Source organism: Panthera pardus, unplaced genomic scaffold (genome assembly GCF_024362965.1).
Source record: "Panthera pardus isolate Hobbes unplaced genomic scaffold, ASM2436296v1 HiC_scaffold_3, whole genome shotgun sequence".
Taxonomy (NCBI): domain Eukaryota; kingdom Metazoa; phylum Chordata; class Mammalia; order Carnivora; family Felidae; genus Panthera; species Panthera pardus.
In genome coordinates this window covers 36,305,048-36,323,584 of record NW_026526876.1, presented here as the reverse complement: position 1 = coordinate 36,323,584, position 18,537 = coordinate 36,305,048, and the positions used below count along the sequence as shown (strand labels likewise).

At 55.2% G+C, this 18,537-nt stretch overlaps 1 protein-coding gene and 1 long non-coding RNA gene across 2 annotated transcripts in view; one reads left to right on the top strand and one right to left on the bottom strand.

Moving 5' to 3' along the window:
- Positions 1–135: 135 nt before the first annotated feature.
- Positions 136–2,213, bottom strand: LOC128774310 (uncharacterized). The gene is made up of 2 exons (XR_008418902.1): positions 2,128–2,213; positions 136–680 (listed from the first exon to the last, which is right to left on the bottom strand). It is a non-coding gene; the product is annotated as an uncharacterized LOC128774310 (long non-coding RNA).
- Positions 1,730–18,537, top strand: part of ARHGAP23 (Rho GTPase activating protein 23) — a 71,948-nt gene continuing 55,140 nt past the window's right edge. The window contains 1 exon segment of the mRNA XM_053893360.1: positions 1,730–1,861. Within this exon segment, the coding sequence (XP_053749335.1) occupies positions 1,799–1,861 (63 nt within the window). The 5' untranslated portion in view covers positions 1,730–1,798.

The following is an 18,537-nucleotide window of genomic DNA, read 5'->3' as shown; positions in this document are numbered from 1 at the left end:
CACAGCCTCAGTTCAGCCTGGATCCCTGATGCCACTGCTTCCCCCTCACACAGACAGCCCGTTTGTTCTGAGAGAAAAGGACCCCTGAGCCAGGGTGGCAGCAAGTCTTGAACCATAGGAACCACGGGACAGAAAGAGGTAGAAACGGGAACGTTGTTGAAAACAAAGCAAGAGAATACAGGCAGCATGACGGATTACAGTTAGATAGCAGGAAGCACTTCTCAGAAGTGGGGGATAATTCCAGCTGCATGCGACCTTGATGGAGAGAGGAGGACAGGAAGAGGGGTCATTAAGTGCCCTTCCATCATCGTAAAAGCATCCCTCTGCCTGGACTTCCAGGGGATGTAAAAGAAATGAAATAAAACGTCAGATTTAAAAACAAGTCAGCGTCTCCTTCCTCAGGCTCACAGGAGCAGGGATGGCCCAGTTAGTGGCTGAGCCCCTCAACCCCCTCCAGGACCTGAGTCCCTGATCTTGCGGGGACTTGGGGTTGGTGATGGTGGTGAAGCAAGCAGGTTTTTGGTGGTCTCCTTGCCCCAGAGGGGTTGGGTGATTCCAGTAGGGAGAGTCAGTCTTCCACTTTCGTTGCCCGTCTTGTCCAAATCAAATTCCTATCTACCTGTGGCCTCTGCTTTCTTTCCTTCATAATCTGGGAGAAGGAATACAGGAGCCCTTGAAAACTGCAAGAAGGCATGGGAAAGAGGTAAGCATGGGCTGTCGGAAATAGGAAGTAAGAAGGACGTCAGTTAGATAGCAGAAAGAACTTTCCAGCAGAAATGAAGGACTGAAGGACTATCTCTTCCTGGCTCATCAGGAGATGGCCTGATGAGGGGTCCTGCTTGGGGGCAAGGAAATGAACTGGCTCAAGACCCCAGTGGCTCTTTGGACCCATCTTGGAATGAAGCCCCAAAGGGAGGCTGTGGAAAGCATGTAACTGGGAGGCCTGGGGGTATCTGGGCTCTCACTGTTGTCTACTGCAGAGCAGATCTATGGGCTGGTCCAGAGGCCTGAGCCCCAGGCTGGCTGGCTGGGGGTCTGAAGGGCTGGGGCACCTGCCCACCTCTTTCTTCCAGCCTCCATTCCTCTGTCTCCCTGGGGTCCTGGGCCGAGACTCTCCCTGGGACGGGGGCCCTAGATAGAGGGGCCCTATCTAGTCCCTTCCGCCCCCACCCGCATGGGCATCACCATCTCTGCCCTGTCTCCATGAGGATGGGAAAGCTCTGTAAGCCTTCTTCCGTCTTTCCGTCTCTTCAACCCGCGTTTCTCTTCATCTTTGTCTCTTTCTCTGCCACTCTCTACTCTGTCTCTATCTTGTCTCTGCCTCTTTCATGCTTTCTGTGTCTCTCAGGCTTTGTTTCTGAGCACCTCTGTCTGGTTGTGTTTCTCTCTGCTTCTCTCTGCCTTCCTTCCTCCTTGCCTCCCTCTCCCTGTGCTAGTTCTGGGTTCGGTGCCCTTGGCCTCTTTCCTGGGCCGGCCAGGATCACCATCTATCTGGGCCGGTTCCCGGGAGGCTAGTCCAAATTGTCTCCCTGAGTGAGACCACCTCCCTTCTCCGGGCTATACTGCCCTCTAGCTCCGCTGCCGGCGCAAACCCCTGCGTGAGCCCCCTTTACCAGTCAGCTGCCCTGGGGAGAGGCGGTGGGTGAGCCCCGTCGAGCGCAGGGGGCGGAGCGAAGGGGCTGGCCCCCGGGGGTGGGGGCGCTCCGCGCTCGGCCCCGCCCCCTCCGGCCCCGCCCCTCCCGGGTCCCTGCCCGCACCCCCGGCAGTGCCCTGGCCGCAGAGCCGCCGCTGCCGCCCGATGAATGGAGTCGCCTTCTGCCTGGTCGGGATCCCGCCCCGCCCGGAGCCCCGGCCCCCTCAGGTGAGGGCGCTGGGCCAGGGGAGGGGGCGGATCCAGGCGCTGCGGGGGAGCTGGCCGCGGGGGGTCGGGGTCGCGGCGCCCCCGCTCGGCGGGCACAGCCGGGGGCGCACGGTGCGGCCACCGCGGGCACGGCTGCTGGGAACTTCGGCTGGTGGTGGGCCGGGGAGGGAGCCGGAGCGAGAGCTGCCCTGGGCAGGGGGCGGGAAGGAGGAAGGCAGGCCGGGGGCCGGGACGCGCACGGGGCTGCCAGGGCAGAGGGCACCGACCTGGGCAGCCGTGCCAGGCCCCCAGCGGCCGGGCAGCGGGGGCGGGAGGCCCGCGCCTTTTGTCCGGGTTTTTCAGGCGGGGCGCCTGCCGCTGTTTCCTCTGCCCGAGTTTTCGTTTTCCGTTGGCGAGGCCCCGGCACAGCTGGAGCGAGAGGGAGTGGGGGAGGGGGTTCCCGGAGCGGGATGTCCTTGGCCACTGGGGCCGGACACCCCCCTCCCCGCGCCACACTCGCCCCCTACCGGGCCGGGCCGCACGCCGAGCTTCGGGGAGCTGGGTCTGCCGCCCCACTGGCTCCTGGGACCGGGATCCCGGGTCCCGAGGGCTCCACTGCCCTCCCCTCTGCCCCCTCAGGCTGGCTGTGGGTGGGTCTGGGCGCGGGGTGCCAGGGCCATTACTCAGCGCTGGGCTGCTTTGCTTGGATTCTTTCATCTACCAGCTGCTGAAGCTGGGGATGGGCCAGCAAGGGCCTCCGGGCCCCTTTGGAGCCAGCCCCCTACCTCCGAGCCTGGCTGCCCTGGGGCTACTGGAGTACCCCAACACACACCACCCTCCTTCCCAAGTTGAAGGGCTGGGCACTGTCAGGCCAGCTCTTTCCCAGTTTGGAAGAGTTTCCTAGGGGTCCAGGTTGTGGTCAAGGTCTGGGCTGAGGCCTCTTCCTCTTCTGACAAGGCTTACTGATGGATGTTCTTCCCTAGCTGCCTCCCCTTCCCACCATCCCACGTTGGAACTGGGGTCTGGTGCTTTGCAAACTCTTTCCGAGACTGGTGTGTTTCTCAGGAGCTGGATGTATGCTCAGTTCTCCCTCGGTCTGCATCTCTCTTCCTGGACTCTCCCTGCGCCTTTCAGCCAAAGTGTTTCCTAATTACAAACTTGAATTTCAGGATGGACAGGGGGTGGGGGTGGAGGTCATTAAGCCTGAGTCCCTTGGAGTCTCCCCCTCACTAACACATACTTCATCTCCACCCCCCCTGCCATGTCCACCCCCACCCCCCACCCCTACCTCAGGCCCAGCTGGGGGTGGATGGAGTTTGATTCCCTGTGGTTCTCCCCCTCTGCCAGGGCAACAGCCTTATTCCCCAAAGTGGCTGCTCTCCCTGAGATGTGCTCATTGGCATGCGATTTGAATCTCCATTACATAACCAGTCATTTCGCCTCCAAACACAACCCAAAGGTCCCCCAGTCCCAGCCTCTTCCACTTGCTCACAAGGTGATTGGGTCGACCCCTAGGTGCCTGGAAACTCCAGTTCCGGCATCTGAGGCCTTGCCCTCCCCTTGGGAATGATGAGAGCAGTAAATCCCTTACCTCCAATGCTGGTTTCCAGGACCCCCAGAAGCTCCGGGAGCGGGCAGGGTGGGTATCAGGGTCTGAGACTACACAGCGATCGTGCCCGGGCTAGAACCTGGGTACCCTGATGAGAATCCTGGCATTAGGTGAAGCTTTGGAGAGGGGAGTGCTGTTAGGAAAGTGGCTTTAGGACACCGTGGGGAATGGGGCAGGCTTTCAAGGATCACAGCCCGAGCAGAGAGGGACTGAACCCAGTCCCTCTTGCGTAGGCCTTGTGCTGGGCTGCCTGGATGGGGACTTCTCTGACCCCTCATCAGGTTGCTCCTGAGCCCCTGCGGAAGGGGAGTTAGCTATCCAGGGGAACTTGTAGGGAGAGGCTTGTGAGCCAGTCTGGCTTGGATGTCACTCTAGGAAGTTTCCTCCGGTATAGTGGGTTACATAGTGGGTTACGTAGCTTCCTGTGATGTTGGCTTCCAGTGCGGGATTCTGGAGAGATTCATAGGGGATGCAAATATATTCAAATGAGTATATGTTCTTGGAGGGGGGGGTGTTTTTAAGGGAGGGAGTTGCTTTATTAATACAGCTGAGAGTTAAGAGATAGGTAGCAAGGTCAGGATTTTTTATAAATTACCTCATTTTATCCTCACAACACCACTGTGACGTGGGTCCCGTTATTATCGGCATTTTACAGTTGAGGACACGGAAGCATAGACAGCTAATTGCTTGGCCAAGATCACATCGTAAACAAGTGGTAGAGCCAGGCAATCTGGCTGCAGAGACCACACTCTCACCCTGCCATCCTGCTTCCCGGGACCTCCCTTGCCCTGCTGTCACTCCCACCCTGAATCTGGGTCCATCATGGACACAGCCCAAGAACAAGGTTAGCCTCTCGCTGGATTGGAGCTTGGATGCTTGTTGTCAGGCTGGTACCGGGAAGGCCACCGGAGGGAGGCCTCAGGGTGGCGAAGCCCCAGGCGCCCATCCATGTTGGTGGGTCTGGAATCCGCTCATTTACTCCTCCAACACCCCCACCCCCACCCCATGTTGGCCCATAGCACTTGGACTGTGGCTCAGTTCATTGGTGTTTTCCTTCCAAAGGGACATCAGCCCTGCTCTGTTGGCTGCAGGGGTTCAAAGGTGAGATATTGGCTTGGTCAGGGATTTGGACAAAGCCCGGTTTTAATTATCCTGCTGTGTCTCCCTCCCCAGGGAGAGCTATGAATAGGGCCTGTGGGAGCTGGCTCTGCCTTTCCCCAGCACCCCCCACCCCCTTCAAACAACCCGCCTTTAGATCCAGGCCCCCCTATTTCATGTGAAATTGTGCCAGCTCTTCAGCAAGGCAGTGCCAGTCAGTGCCAGGCAGACATCTCTTCCCCACTGCCTCAGTGGGCCGGCCAGCAGGCTGGGATGGCCTAGGGACTGCACTTGGGGTGAGTTTCAAGCTCTGTGGGAGTGGAGTTATTCATCACCTGTCAGAAGTGGGGCGGGACCAGAGGGGTCATCTTGTCCAACTCCTTCATGCCACAGTGGGGAAACTGAGGCCAGAGAGTGCCCAAGGTCAGGTACCCCGTGCGTGGTGGACATGAACCCAGGTGTCCTGATTTCCAGGCCTTGATTCTCTCCACTTTGTTCTGTTCATGATGCCCCCCCCCCCCCCCCCCCCCCCCCGCTCAGTGCAGGGTTCTGGGATTGGGCCTTGGGAGAGAGGGGAGGAGCACGGATGAGTGGACAATGTGTCCCGTTCATCTCTGTGTCCCCAGTGGCCAGCACAGCGCCTGGCACAGAGCGGCTCTCTATAAATGTTTATGAAGTGCAGGCCAGGGAGCAGCCCTTCTCCTGGCCTCCCAGGGTGCCCCGTGCCCAGCTCTACCCCTGGCATTGTGACAGTTGGTCTACACATCAGTCTCCCCCATTATCCTGGAGTTAGTTGAGGACAAGAAAATAATAATAAGAACCACTTCCATAGTGTTTACCACTAGGTAAATGCATTCTCACTATCCCACTTAACAGGTGAAGAAACTGGCACAAATAAATTGTGTCTCCCTAAGGTCACGCGGCTAGTAGTAAGTGGCAGGGCTGAGGAATTGACTGTGCTCTCAACCTCATTCCAAGCAGCCCCAAAGGTGCGGTGTTTGTCTTGTTGTCCACAGGGCCAGGCACACAGCCGGTGCTCAGAGAATGTTTGTTGACTGACTGATTGACAGAATATGGAAAAACCACAGAACCCTGTAATCTCACCCTTTGGAAGTAGCTGGAGTTGGAGTCTTGGGAAGGCAGCCTAGAGGTGCATCACTGTGTTATCTGTGCTGGGAGTGCCTGATCTAAACCTAGAGAGGAAAGGAAAGCTACTCACACCCGGTCACGACTGCCTTCTAAGGCTTAACAGGGGCCACTGGGGGGCCTCAGTCTTCTGGCTTCTGTCTTGCTCTCACTCCCTCCTTCTCCCCCCCCCCCCCCGAATTCTAAGGGGATGGTGCTGAGCAGCGGGCACATGGGTAAAGACTACAGGTAGGATTACTGAGTCCTATTCCTTTTTCATCTCTCTGGCCCTGAGATCTTCAGCCCAAGGCATCACCTTGGTGGAAAATTCTGCCCTTTTCAAGTTGGAGGGTGGACAGAGTGTCTGGTTTAAGGCGTGGCTCATCATAGCTGCCTCTCTACCTCTCCTCCGTGGGAAGAGGTTGAATTTCCAGCCACCTCCAGGCCTAAACCTTAGCCCCAGGGTCGTCTCCTCCACCCGCCTCAAACCCACGTGCCCCTGGGCAGGTGGCTTCTTTCCCTCTGACTATCCCTCTGCTCCCCATTTGCTGGTCTGCAATAACATCAGTCATCCGCCATGCCCAGGCCACACTTCATCTGCTGGCAAAGGCTGCTGGGAAGGTCTCTAAGAAAAACGAAGACCCCAGCCTGGGGATGTCCTTTTAATACAGACAGGCAACCGTGGGAGACAAGAGGCCTGGGCCCCTCGGCACGTTGGGAGGCAGGTTGGTTGTTCGGGCCCTGCCTTCCGCCTGCTAAGGTTCAACTTGCAGCTCTTACCCTTTACTCACTGTGTGACTGGGACCTTGTGACCGAGTTATTTAGTTGTTTTTAGCCTCAATTTTCATATCGCTGAAATCACCCCTCAAAGTCATTGACAGGATTCAAGGGGGTGATACAGGTAGAGTGGCTGACATGAGATAATTTCACCTACTAGGAGCAGCTATTATGAAACAGATAATCATCAATGGATGGAAATGAGAACAACATGCTTTTGGTGCAATAAAGAGAACCCCCCGTCTGGTCCGAGCAAATGAGCTGCCCCTGGAGGTAATGAGGCTCCCGTCAGTGGAGGTGAACAAGCACAAGCTGGTCTAGAAGGAATTCAGGCATGGGGTGAGGAGCTGAGACAGAAACTTTAAGGGCCCTGCTTTGGGAGCAGCACCGTGTGGTAGGAAGTTAGAGGAGCGGGTGAGACCCGGTTTCTGCTGTGGGGTACTGGGGAGAAGGGGCAGAACCCCAGCGTCCTGGGAACCTGAGATGGCTGCTGTGGTTTGGGGCTGTGAGGCTCCTCTAGGAGAGGGAGTCCTGGGAGGCTGCCTGGAGGAGGCCTGGAAGGACGGCTGTGGTTCTGAAGGATGGGAGAAGGAGGGGGCCACTGCAGGCCTGGGCAGGGCTTGCTGGTTGAGGGGCAGTGAGGCACATGGGCCACCAGTCCTGAAGTCGGCTCCAAGGCTGCCTTCACATCCTGGCAGCCCGAGGGGGTATGGTGGCAGAGGAGGGGGATCTGCCAGCTCCCCGTCCCCCCATGCCCCAGCCCTCTCCTGAAGGAGGGGCCAGGGTTACTCCCAGTGGCAAAGAGCTGGGGCCTGTAAAGAGCGGAACTGGGGGAAAGAAAGACTTCTTATGCCCAGTGCATTTGGGGGCGTCTGGGGGTCGGGGGAACAGTGGGGCCTTTGTCCCCAGCCTCCGGGAATCTGGCCGAGGAGGAGCCGTCCCTGGGTCTGGCTGGGCCCTCAGCAGGCAGGTCCTCTTTGAAGTGACCCTTTCAAAGCTCAGCCTGAATCCCTGGGAGGAGAGACAGCTCAGGGCGGGGCTTAGGAATGACTGGGACCCGCAAGCCAAGGATGGAAACAGACCCAGTGCCAGCCTCTTTGCGAGGGCAGGCTGGCAGGAGGGGCGTGGGCTGGAGGAATTTGGCCAAGCTAGGGGGACATGTGGAAGCCATTTAGGAGGACAACCACTCCAAGAGGCTTGGCCCCAAGTGTGGGTCAATATAGAGAAGGGTAGAGTTCACTTTGGCCCTGTGCCCGGTTTCTATCAGTCCCCGCATTGATTTCTGTCTGATTCTGGGCTCCTAAATCCACAGCTGCATCTTCCTTTTTAATTTCCTCAAAGAGCACGAGAACACTCCTTGGAGGGAATCTGGTGCCAACACAGGACTTAGAGCCCCCAGTAGGAGGGACGGTGGCAGTCTGGCCTATTGGAGCTTTTCCTGCTCTTGAGAACCCCCCAAAAGGCTGGAGACTCCCACCCCCCATCACACTCTCCTTCATTCTGGATGTGAAGGAAACTCTGGATTGTTCTCCAAGAGAAAGGGAAGGAGGGAGAGAGAGGCCAAATGAAGGGGAGACATCTTTGAAAATTTCAACTGGAAGGTTTTTATAGGCAGCACCTCCCCCTCCCCCACCACCTCCCAACTCCCTGCTTGACTCATGGGGGAGCCAAGGCCTAGAGAAAGGCCAAGGTCAAAGGGATAAAGGCAGAGGGAAGGGACAGGCAGAAATGGGAGGAAGATGAAGGACAGAAGCCAGGTGGGGAGATGGTGCAGGTGGCTGCATAGTTATACGTAATCCCCGGGCAGTGGAGAAGTTTCCAGAGTCTCTTCAGCTCTGACCTGCCGTGATTCTATGAAAGGAGGGAGAGGAAGGAGCGGCTGGCCGTTGGTGGGTTTTTTTTTGGACTGAGCAGTGGACAGTGGCACCTTGGTGAGCCCAGGTGAGCTCGGGTGAGACCTGTACCCCACCCTGAGGCTGTTTTCTAGTTCATGTCCCCACACCCCGATCTGTCCTTGGCATCCTGGCACTCTCTATACTTGAAATGATTCTTCTAAATCTTCCTTTCTTCTTCTGAGGGTGTGGCCCCTGGTTCCTCCCCAAGAGAGGGGGAGGAGGGAACTGAGCACCCCCGGGCCCTGATGGGGGGCTGTGGGTGGTTCTGGTACTCTCCTGTATCTCACACTGGCATCTGCAGAGCTGAGCCTTCATTAACTCTAATGAATCCTTGGCACTGGGCCCTTCCACTGCCCTGCAGCTCCTGGTGGGGGTGAGGGGGCAGCTGAGATTGAACCCAGAGCCCAGGAGGTGGTGAGATGTCTGCTAGAGGGGAGTAGGAGGCAGCAACCAGACTGAGACTGCTGCTGGGACAGAAAAACAGCCCTCTTTCCTTCCTTCCTGGGAGCTTTTCCTCCTCTGGTGGCTCCCACGCGCTTAGGTCCCCACTGTGCTGGCTAAAGTGTTATCTGAGAGACTGGGTGCAGCCTGGGGCGCTGAGGACATTCCCAGGCCTGGCATATACATAGAGTGTCCCTAACTTCGTGGGGGTTAGAAGGAGCAGACTCCAGGAACTGGAAAATCAGGCAGTGGCCAGATCTCAATGCAAACCGACCTTTGTTCATTTGGTGACCATTTCCTACGCACTGTCTGTGCTCTCAGCTCTCTCTGTGGGTCTTGGGATCTGGATGAGTAAGACACAGCCCTGCCCTCAAGGGGTTCACTGTCTGCCTTTCCTACCACCCAAAAGCTCCAGTACAATTTCCTTAACCATGGGTTCTGAGATTTATCTCTATACTGTCTGCCAGTCTAGAACATTCTTTGCTGCCCCCTGCCAAAAATATTAACATAAAAATGGCCTGGCCTAACTGGGGAGTCAGACAGACAGAAGCAGACACAAGGGGACATCATCAGAGTGTGAATGGGGTCACAAAGGTGGAAAGACTGTCGGTGGGTAGAATTGCCATACGAGGTTAGTAAAAAACCAGTTGGTGGTAAGATTAATCTCCTTTCTCTCATGTCCTGTTTCCAAACCTATCGTTGAGGATTTTTTTTTTTCTTTTTTTTACTTTGAGAGAGAGAGAGGCAGAGAGGGAGGTAGAAAGAGAATCCCACGCAGGCTCTGCACTGTCAGTGTGGAGCTGGATATGGGGCTCAAGCTCATGAACCACGAGATCATGACCAAAATCAAGAGCTGGATGCTTAACCAACTGAGCCACCCAGGCACCCCAAGTTGAGGATGCCCCAAGTTCTTTTATGAAACGGCCATCATGCAGTGGTTGTATATTTACCGATACAAGAATTGAGACCCTAAGAGGGCAGACAACTTCGTCAAAGGTCAGCTAGCATCTGAATTTAAATCTGGGTCTTTCTGAATCCTAAGCCTGTCCTGTGGTCACTGCTGCCCTCCTCAACAAGAAAAAAGCCTGGAGGACAGCCACCGCACTCTGGGAAGGTGGACCCTTCCCCCTGTCCCCAGCTAAGCCTTGAAATCCAAGTAGGGGTTGATATAGTGAAGGAGAGGGGAGGGCAGACATCACCTGGCGGTGGATGCAGACAGGACAATTGTGTTCTGCTTCTCCATGACTCTGCTGTGTACCAGGGTTCTCCCTGTGCCTGCTTGGAATCAGCGTTTGCTCTTGAGCGGTGTAGGGGTGCCCAGGGCTCCATCAATAGATATGGGCAAAGCCCCTGCCTCCTCAAAAAAGGCTCCAGCTCTGAGGGGGAAAAGGCTTCACTGAGGAAGCTTGCCAGGGCTTGAAAGATGTCTGCAAGAAACAAGAGGGACTCATGGAGTGGGGAGAGAGTGCCATTCCAGATAGGGGTTTGGCATGAGCAAAGGTGTGAAATAGCCTGGCTTCTTATGGCATCAGTGAGTGCAAGACCGAGAGTAGAGATGAGACTGTCAAGGCCAATGAAGGCCAGATCCTACCCCTCTCCTCCACCATCATGGCAGACCCCTCATGCCACACTAAGGAGCTTACTTGCTTCCATAGATACTTTGGAACCATGGAGGGTGTTAGGCGATGGGATGCTGCAGACCAAGCGAGAGATGAGGGCTGAAACGGGAGGTGGAGGTGGAGAGGACAAGGCAGGAATGGGATGTATCACCCTTTCCCCCTTACCAGAAATTTCCCATACCATGTCTTCCCCTTCCTTGCCTCCTCTGTTTTTTAAACTCCTATTCATCCTTCAATGTCCAGTTCAAATATTCTTCTCTGTAAGTGCCACCCCCCACCCCCCGTTTCCTCAAATATATGGGAATTTCCTCCTCTGGGTAGTAGAGACCTTAAACCCCATGAGGGTAGGGACTTAGTCCTGTTCGTTGCTTTATCTCCAACTTCTAGACCAGGACCTGTTGACCGATGAAGGAACAGTCCCGAAGCACCTGGCACGCATTGTGGGAACCACATATTTGTGGCAACTAGCATTTATTATTTCCATGCCAGGAAATACTACTGTGCACAAGATTATTTCTGCTTTATGATTGTAGAAACCTCAGAGAGGTTAGTAACTAGTCCAAGGACACACAGCTAGGAAGTGGCCAGTTTGGGATTCAAACCCAGATCCCTTTGAATCCTGTTTAGGAATGTTTAAACACTAAGCTCTATGGCCTCTTTATCTGTTGCATGCCTGTCTCTTCATAAAATCAGGGGCTGTTTCATTAATTGAAAAAAAAAATCCTTTGTGGACTACTGAGCTCAGATTTGTTCAGCAACTGGTATGTATCAAACGCTTAACACTGAACCGTCTCAAGGACCCCATTTACAAGTCTCCAAGACAGGCTTGGGGGAGGGAAGAGACTTGACTGGGGACACACAGCTGGGACTTGATCCTAGGTCTCTTTGCCTCCTCACTCTCAGTGACACATAGTCAGTAATCCTAGGATGGGACTAGGGGCTGGGCTCTGAGGTTGACTGACTTGTTTGGGGACACACAAGGGGCAGCACTAGGCCAGGGACTGAGTCCCCAGCCCCTAGCTCAGTGTGCTCCTTCACCGATGAAGAAAGGAGGGGGGGGGGGGTGGTAATCCAAAGGCAGGCCTGGGGGCTGTTGTAATTTCCCAAGTGCCAGCCCTCTGTCAGACAGGTGAGTTCCAAGGTGGGGGAGGGGGTGACGTGGTGCTGGGGTGGGCAGGGGCGGTGTCTTTTCTTTATTTTTATTTTTTTGAGAGAGAGCGCGTGAAAGCGAGAGAGCAGGCGGGCTATCTAGGGTGAGGGGCAGAGGAAGAAAGTGAATCTTAATCAGGCTCCATGCTCAGGGCGGAGCCCCAGATGGGCTCCATGCCATGATCCTGGGATCCTGACCTGAATGGAAATCAAAAGTCTGACCCTCAGCGGACTGAGCCCCCCAGGCGCCCCCCAGGGACGGTGTCTCAAAGGCGGCAGAGCCTTACAGGGCCTTGATGGAAGAGGGTGAGAGGATTCCATCGGCTGCACAGCATCAGTGGGGGTATCAGCCACGGGGTGACCTGAAGGACCTCCAGCCGCCGGGAAGGACGCAGGGGTGAGCTGGGGCCCGGGGTGGTGCTGGCTGTGGGCACCGCCTCTGGTGGAGCGCCCCTTCCCCGCTCGTTCCCAGGCCGGCCCCCACCCGCCAATCAGACACGCGCGCTGCTCCCCATTCGCATTTCATTTGCATGGCCACACCCCTCCGCTCCTGCCACTCAGCCTCCGCTCCCCTGTGCTCCTGGCAGGACCCCGCCGCCGCGTTTCTGACCCCCAGCACAGGGCTGGCGTGGGCGGGCCGGGGCTGGGGGCTGCAGGGCTGGAAGGGCCGACCTGGGCTGCCAGCCTGGCCGCACTATTCATAGCTCGGGCTGGCGTAGTTCGCATACTTGGCGTTTCTCACGTCTGGCTGGTCTGAGGCTGCCGCCCCTCCGCGCTCCTCCCACCCTGCTCGCCTCTCCCCTTACCCTTTCCTCGCCCTGCCTCCTCCGCGACCTCCTACCTCTCTGCCAGTCTTCCAGAAATCTAGAGGTGGCCCAGCCCACAGGAAGAAACTGAGGCCCGGAGAGGGGGCGTGTCTTTCGCCCTGGCCTCCGGGGAGAAACTGGTAGTAATGAGGCGTGTAATGAGGTGGCTAAGAGCCTGGGCTCTGCCCGCAGACAGACCTGGGCTTGAGTCAGAGCAGCCACTAGCTGCGGGACCCTGGCAAGTTCTTTAGCTTGCAGTCGGGAGGTTTTTTGGAAGAGACCTGGAGGCTGAGGATTCATCAGTTAAGAGAATGTGGGGGAGGGGGAAGAGAGATCTGGGAATGAGGTGGGCCAGCCCTGCCTGGGTGGACAAAGGCCTGGCCAGCTGGGGTGGGGGGGACAGAGGACACTGAAAAGGGCATTGGAGCAGCTTCCCTTTTGTTCCCCATCCCTTACTCCCTTCTTCCAGCACCCCCACTTTCTGGATCCAGTTTCCACTGATAAAGGGGCAGGGGTACAAAAACATGGCCGACATCTGAAGCAGCCCCTGCTGCAGACAGACTCCTCCCGGAGACAGGGTTCTGGCCACCGTGGGCTGTCCCTGAAGAGAGGCTCTTTGATTCCTTCGCATTCAGAAACAGTGTGCCGAGCACACTCATAAATATGTAGACACTAACTCAAGAGTGATGTGAGTCAAGACGGTGCACAGGGAGCTGACCCAGTCTGGCGCCCAGAGGAGGAATCCCTGGGGAAGTGACTTTTTGCTGAGAACTACTGGATAGGTAGGAATTAAGTAGGGTGTGGGTTGGTGAGGCGCGGAGGGAGCTGGGGAAAAGAGAACAGCATTCCAGAAACAGCGTGTGCAAAGGACCTCAGGCTGGAAGGGTGCCTAGTCCCTAAAGGAACTGGAAGTAGACCAAGGTAGCAGAACACAGAGGAAAGGGGGGTAGTGGGTGTGGAACCTGGAGGCATGTCCCACAGGGCCTGGTGGTCATAATATGAAAACAGTTAGTCTGGACTCTCAGGGATCAGAGGAGTGATAGCAGCTTGGAACAGAGTGAAGAACATGGTGAAATGGTGAAGGGGGTGTAGACTCGGGAGACATTTCGGAAGCAGGGTCCTCTCTGATGGGTGGGATATAGGGCCATAGGCCATCAAGCCTCCCATTTGTTGGTTCCCAGAATGCTTTCCCAGCAACTTTGTCAGGCTGTGATCCTTACCTTCATTTTGTAGCTGAGGAAATAAGAAAACCGAGTACGCTTGAGGTCACACAGCGAGAAAAGAGCAGGGGCGAGTGGGATCCTTTCTCCACATCAGCCTTCCTGCTACGACAGTGATCTCTCTCTCTCTCTCTCTCTCTCTCACTAGCCTCCTGTCTTCCACTCCTCAGTGCCCTGCACCAAGCATTCCCTACCTAGGACCAGTCAGGGTGGGGGAACCCAAGGGGCCAAGGTGATGAGTGTGTGTGTGTGTGTGTGTGTGTGTGTGTGTGTGTGTATGTGTGTGTGTGACACTTGTCCCAAGAGGCTGTTCTGCTGTTCAATGAGGTAATGCGTGTGCAGCATGCCCAGCATATAGTAAGGGTTCAATCTTAATTACTGCTGTGACAGTCACTATGTCCCAAATTCAGGGCCAGGCAATTGGTGAGGGGTAGGATCTGAGGCCAAAAGCGATGCCATCTGTCTTCTGACCGCAGGGCCCAGCCCAGAAACCATCCCGGCTCTCGTGGGCAGGAAGCAAGGGAGGTTGTTTGTCCTTGCAGAGCCACCGTCCCCCTCCACCCTTCCAGCTGCCTCTGGGGCATCATGGGCTGGATTAGGGAGAGGTTCAGCTCACAGGCTGGGTGAAGGGATGACCCAGGCGGGTTGGGCAGGGCCTGGGATGAGGGGGTGGGTGGTTTCAGGGGTGGGGCTGAGAGCCTCTCCCTGCAGGGAGCCCCATGTACCCTGGGGGAGACTTTCGGAATCTGCTGAGACCTGTTCTGGGAGGGGATGTGGTCTCAGCTTGAGTAGAACTGAGCGCTCCCCTGAAAGAAACCAGTGGGTGCACCTGTTGCTTCTGCCCAGGTGGTCGGACAGCAGGAAGAATTTCCCGAGAGGGATGTGTGGGGCCGTAGGGCGAGCTGCTCCCAGAGTTCTCCTCCAGTCTCCCCCGAAATGAGCTGTCCAGTGTGGATGGAGTAGGAGAATGAATATAATTTTGGAGCAGAATCATTGAAAGTATTCTCCTGCCTCCAGGAATGACTGCCCTGAATATGATCTAGTCTGAAAAGGGGTCCTGGCTTCTTTCCGGTACTCCTTGACGAAGGGAGACCCTTCCTAAGTCTCACAGTCGCTCTGTCCTTCTGCAGGGAACCCTGCTGTCTGTATGAGATGGGGCAGGGTTGGGGGCTGAGGGGCCTGGAGAATGCAGTGGGGAGAAGAGGGCTGGAGGAAATAAGGGCACCCTGCCCACTCTGGGCTGTGAGGAAGAGAAGTGTGCCAGACGTGGACCAGCAGGGGGCTCTGCTGCACAGGGGACCTGCCAGCATCGCTCACCAGAATGTGCGCCCTCCAAGGTGTAGGCATGTTTTTCTTGGAGTGTGTGCCTGAGAAAGCATTTGAGAACAGGGACTTGCCTCTGCGTGCACACCCTTGTGTGTGTATGTGTTACAGGTGGTGTGGAAGCATGTGTAGTCTTGGAACAGACGTGTGTGGTAAGGGAGGTGAGGCCGCAGGAACCCCACGGTTAGCCCAGCTTTTGCTAGGGAAGCTCTTCCAAGGTTCTGGTGCCCTGGGAGGTGACATCCCAAGAGTTTGTTCATCCTTTGGTCCAGATGGTAGGTCTCATCAATGCCAAAGACTCACCGCGTGCAAGGTTCAGACCCCCCTGGCAGCCTGAGAGCTCCTCCTATTCGGGGACTACTAGGGCCCCAAAGATGACAATAGGGTCTCTGAAAAGGCATAATGGAGGGGGGTGGGGTGGGTAAAGCCCTCCGGACAGGAGGTGCCCAGCTTTTCTGGGCAACCTCTGTGGGCAGGACCTGCTCCTCTGCCCGCCCTGGGAGACCGGTTCATTTGTTCCATATTCTTTCAAGAGCGTGCTTTAAAATTTGAATTTGAATGTGACTTGGTCATTTTTTTTTTTTATTGTAGTAAAAGACACATACTGTAAAATTTACCATCGTAAGTGTTCGGTTCAGTGGCGTTCAGTACATTCCCACTGTGCAACTGTCCCCACCGTCCATCTCTAGCATGTTTTCGTCTTTTCAGACTGAAACTCCATACCCATTAAACAGTAACTTACTTTCCCCTTTCCCCTTGGCAGTCACCATTCTATTTTCCGTCTCTATGAATCTAGATATCTCATACAAGCAGCATCATCCAACGTTTGCTCTTTTGCTCCCGGCTTATTTCACTAAGCATACCGTCTTCAAGGTTTTTCCGTGTTATGTGGGTTAGAATTTCCTTCCTTTTTAAGACCAAATAAATTCTATTGTATGGAGATACCACATTTTGTTTATCCATTCATGCGTCAATTGACATTTGGGTCGTTTCCACCTTTTGGCCATTGCGAATAATGCTGCCGTGAATATGGGTGTGCCCGTATTGCTGTGAGTCCCTGTTTTCACTTTTTTGTTTTTAAAGGTTATTTATTTATTTTGAGAGAGAGAGAGAGAGAGAGAGAGCACGAGCAGGGGAAGGGCAGAGGAGGGAGAGAGAGAGAATCCCAAGCAGGCTCCACGCTGTCAGCGCAGATCCCAAAGAGGGGCTCAGTCTCACAAGCTGTGACATCATGACCTGAGCTGAAATTAAGAGTCAGACGCTTAACTGAGCTACCCAGACGCCCCCCCCCCGACTCCCCCTCCCCACTTTCACTTCTTCCGGAGACCTAGCCAGAGTGGAATTGCTGGATCCTGTGTTAATTCTGTTTAATTTTATGAGGAACTGCCAGGCTGTTTTCCACAGCAATGGCACCATTCTGCGTTCTACCAGCAAAATATACAGGTGGAGCACCGGGTGGCTCAGTCGTCTCACTTCAGCTCAGGTCACGATCTCACGGTATGTGAGTTCGAGCCCCACACCGAGCTTGCTGCGGTCAGCACAGAGCCTCTGTCGATCCTCGAGCTTTCGATCCTCTGTCCCCCTCTCAGCCCCTCCCCAACTTGCATTCTCCCTCTCTTAAAAATAAACGTTAAAAAAAAAACAAACGCATACAGGTTCCAGTTTCTCCATATCCTTGCCATTAACCAATTGTTTGTTTGTTTGTTTGTTTGTTTGTTTGTTTTGGGATTTTTTTTAGAGACCGGGGTGGTGGGGGGGGGGGACAGGGAGGGGGAGAGAGAGGTAGAAAGAGAATGCCTGCTGACAGCACAGAGCTTGATGCGAGGCTCAACGTGGGGCTTGAACTCACGAACTGTGAGATCATGACCTGAGCCAAAATCAAGAGCCGGATGCTTAACCGAGTAAACCACCCAGGTGACCCAACAAATAATTTTTGAGAGCCTACTGCGTTCAGAGCACTCTCATAGTATCAATCCATTTCTGAAAAGTTGTCCTCAGGAAGCTGTCAGTCTAATGAGGAAGACTGAGGCCATGGCCTTGAGCAGTCTCTAATCCGAGGGGAAAGACACAAACCGTGACTTCTGGGAGACCCTGGACTGATATGGGACAAAAACAAACACACAAAAAAACCCCACAGAATATACCAACAACAAAAACCCTGTCTGCTCTCGGGGAGCTCCCAGTCTGATGGAGGAATCATGGCCTCTGCCCTCTAGGGAGTCCCAGATGGGCCCGGAGACCAGAATGGATACATGGAGACCATGCATTGAGACAGCCCAGGGCTGCTGAGTGGAGTAAATCAGGGGGTGGAGTGACCTGTGGTGGCCCTGTCCCACACCGGCCTGCGGTTGCCTGGGCAATGGCCCTGCTGTTTACTTTGTGGCTGGCTCCAGATTTACCCTTTTCAGCAAGTACTCATTTCCCACCATAAGGAAAGATCCTCTTTAGTCTCCCCTCTCTCTGGTGTCCCTGAGGAGGGGACCGGCTCTCCTGCTGGGCGGAGGCCCTGCCAGCCTGGCACCTTGGCCACGTTCCTTGCCTACTGGGGTCTCACGCTGCCTGCTCCCTCCCCACTCCCAAAGTGCCGAAGTTCTGCTCCGGAAGTGGGGACTTTTGATGACGCCCGCGTGAATGGGACCACCGGAGTCAGCGGAGTGCAGACCTCCATGAAAGTCTGTACGTGTCACTGTGTCCTTGTATACACGTGGCTGAGTTGTCTGCCTGTCTGAATGTGAGTGTGGCTGGGTGTGAGAGTGTGTGAATATCCAGAAGGCAATCAAAACAGCTTGCATCACCCTCCAGGGCATTATGCTAAGTGGAATAAGTCAAACAGAGAAAGACAAATACCTTATGGTCTCCCCTATATGTGGAATCTAAAAACAAGGACAACAGCACAAACCAAGCTCAAAGATACAGACCACAGATTGGGCGTCAAAACAGGGCGTCAAAAGGTACAAACTTCCAGTTATAAAATAAATAAGTCATGGGGATGACATGTAGGGCATGGCGACTATAGTTACTAATACAGAATTGCATTTTTGAAGGTTGCTAAGAGAGTAGATCTTAAAAGTTCTCGTCACAAGATGGGGTGCCTGGGTGGCTCAGTCGGTTAAGCGTCCGACTTCGGCTCACATCATGATCTCACCGTTCGTGAGTTCGAGCCCCGCGTCGGGGCTCTGTCCTGACAGCTCAGAGCCGGGAACCTGCTTCAGATTCTGTGTCTCCCTCTCTCTCTGCCCCCTCCCCCGCTCACGCTCTGTCTCTGTCTCTTTCTCTCTCTCTCAAAACTAAATAAACATAAAAAAATAAAAAGAAATGACCAACAACCTACGAGGCGGAAATTAGTGTCATTCCTATTTTATTGGTGAGGAGCAGAAGCTCAGAGAGGTTCCATAACTTGCCCAAGGTCTCACAGCCAGAAAGTGGTAGAGATAGGACTTGGACCCAGAAGCGGAGGACTCCGGAGGACTGACTGCAGAGCCCATGCGCTAACCACAGAGCCATCGGGATTGCGTGGATCCCTCCTTGAGATGGCAGTGGGACGGCGGGTAGGGGCAAGTGTTTCCTCCTCTCCTTTTCTCTCCCCTCCCCTCCAACCTTCCGTGGCTCTGACCCAGTTTGAGCGGGGCGGGGTG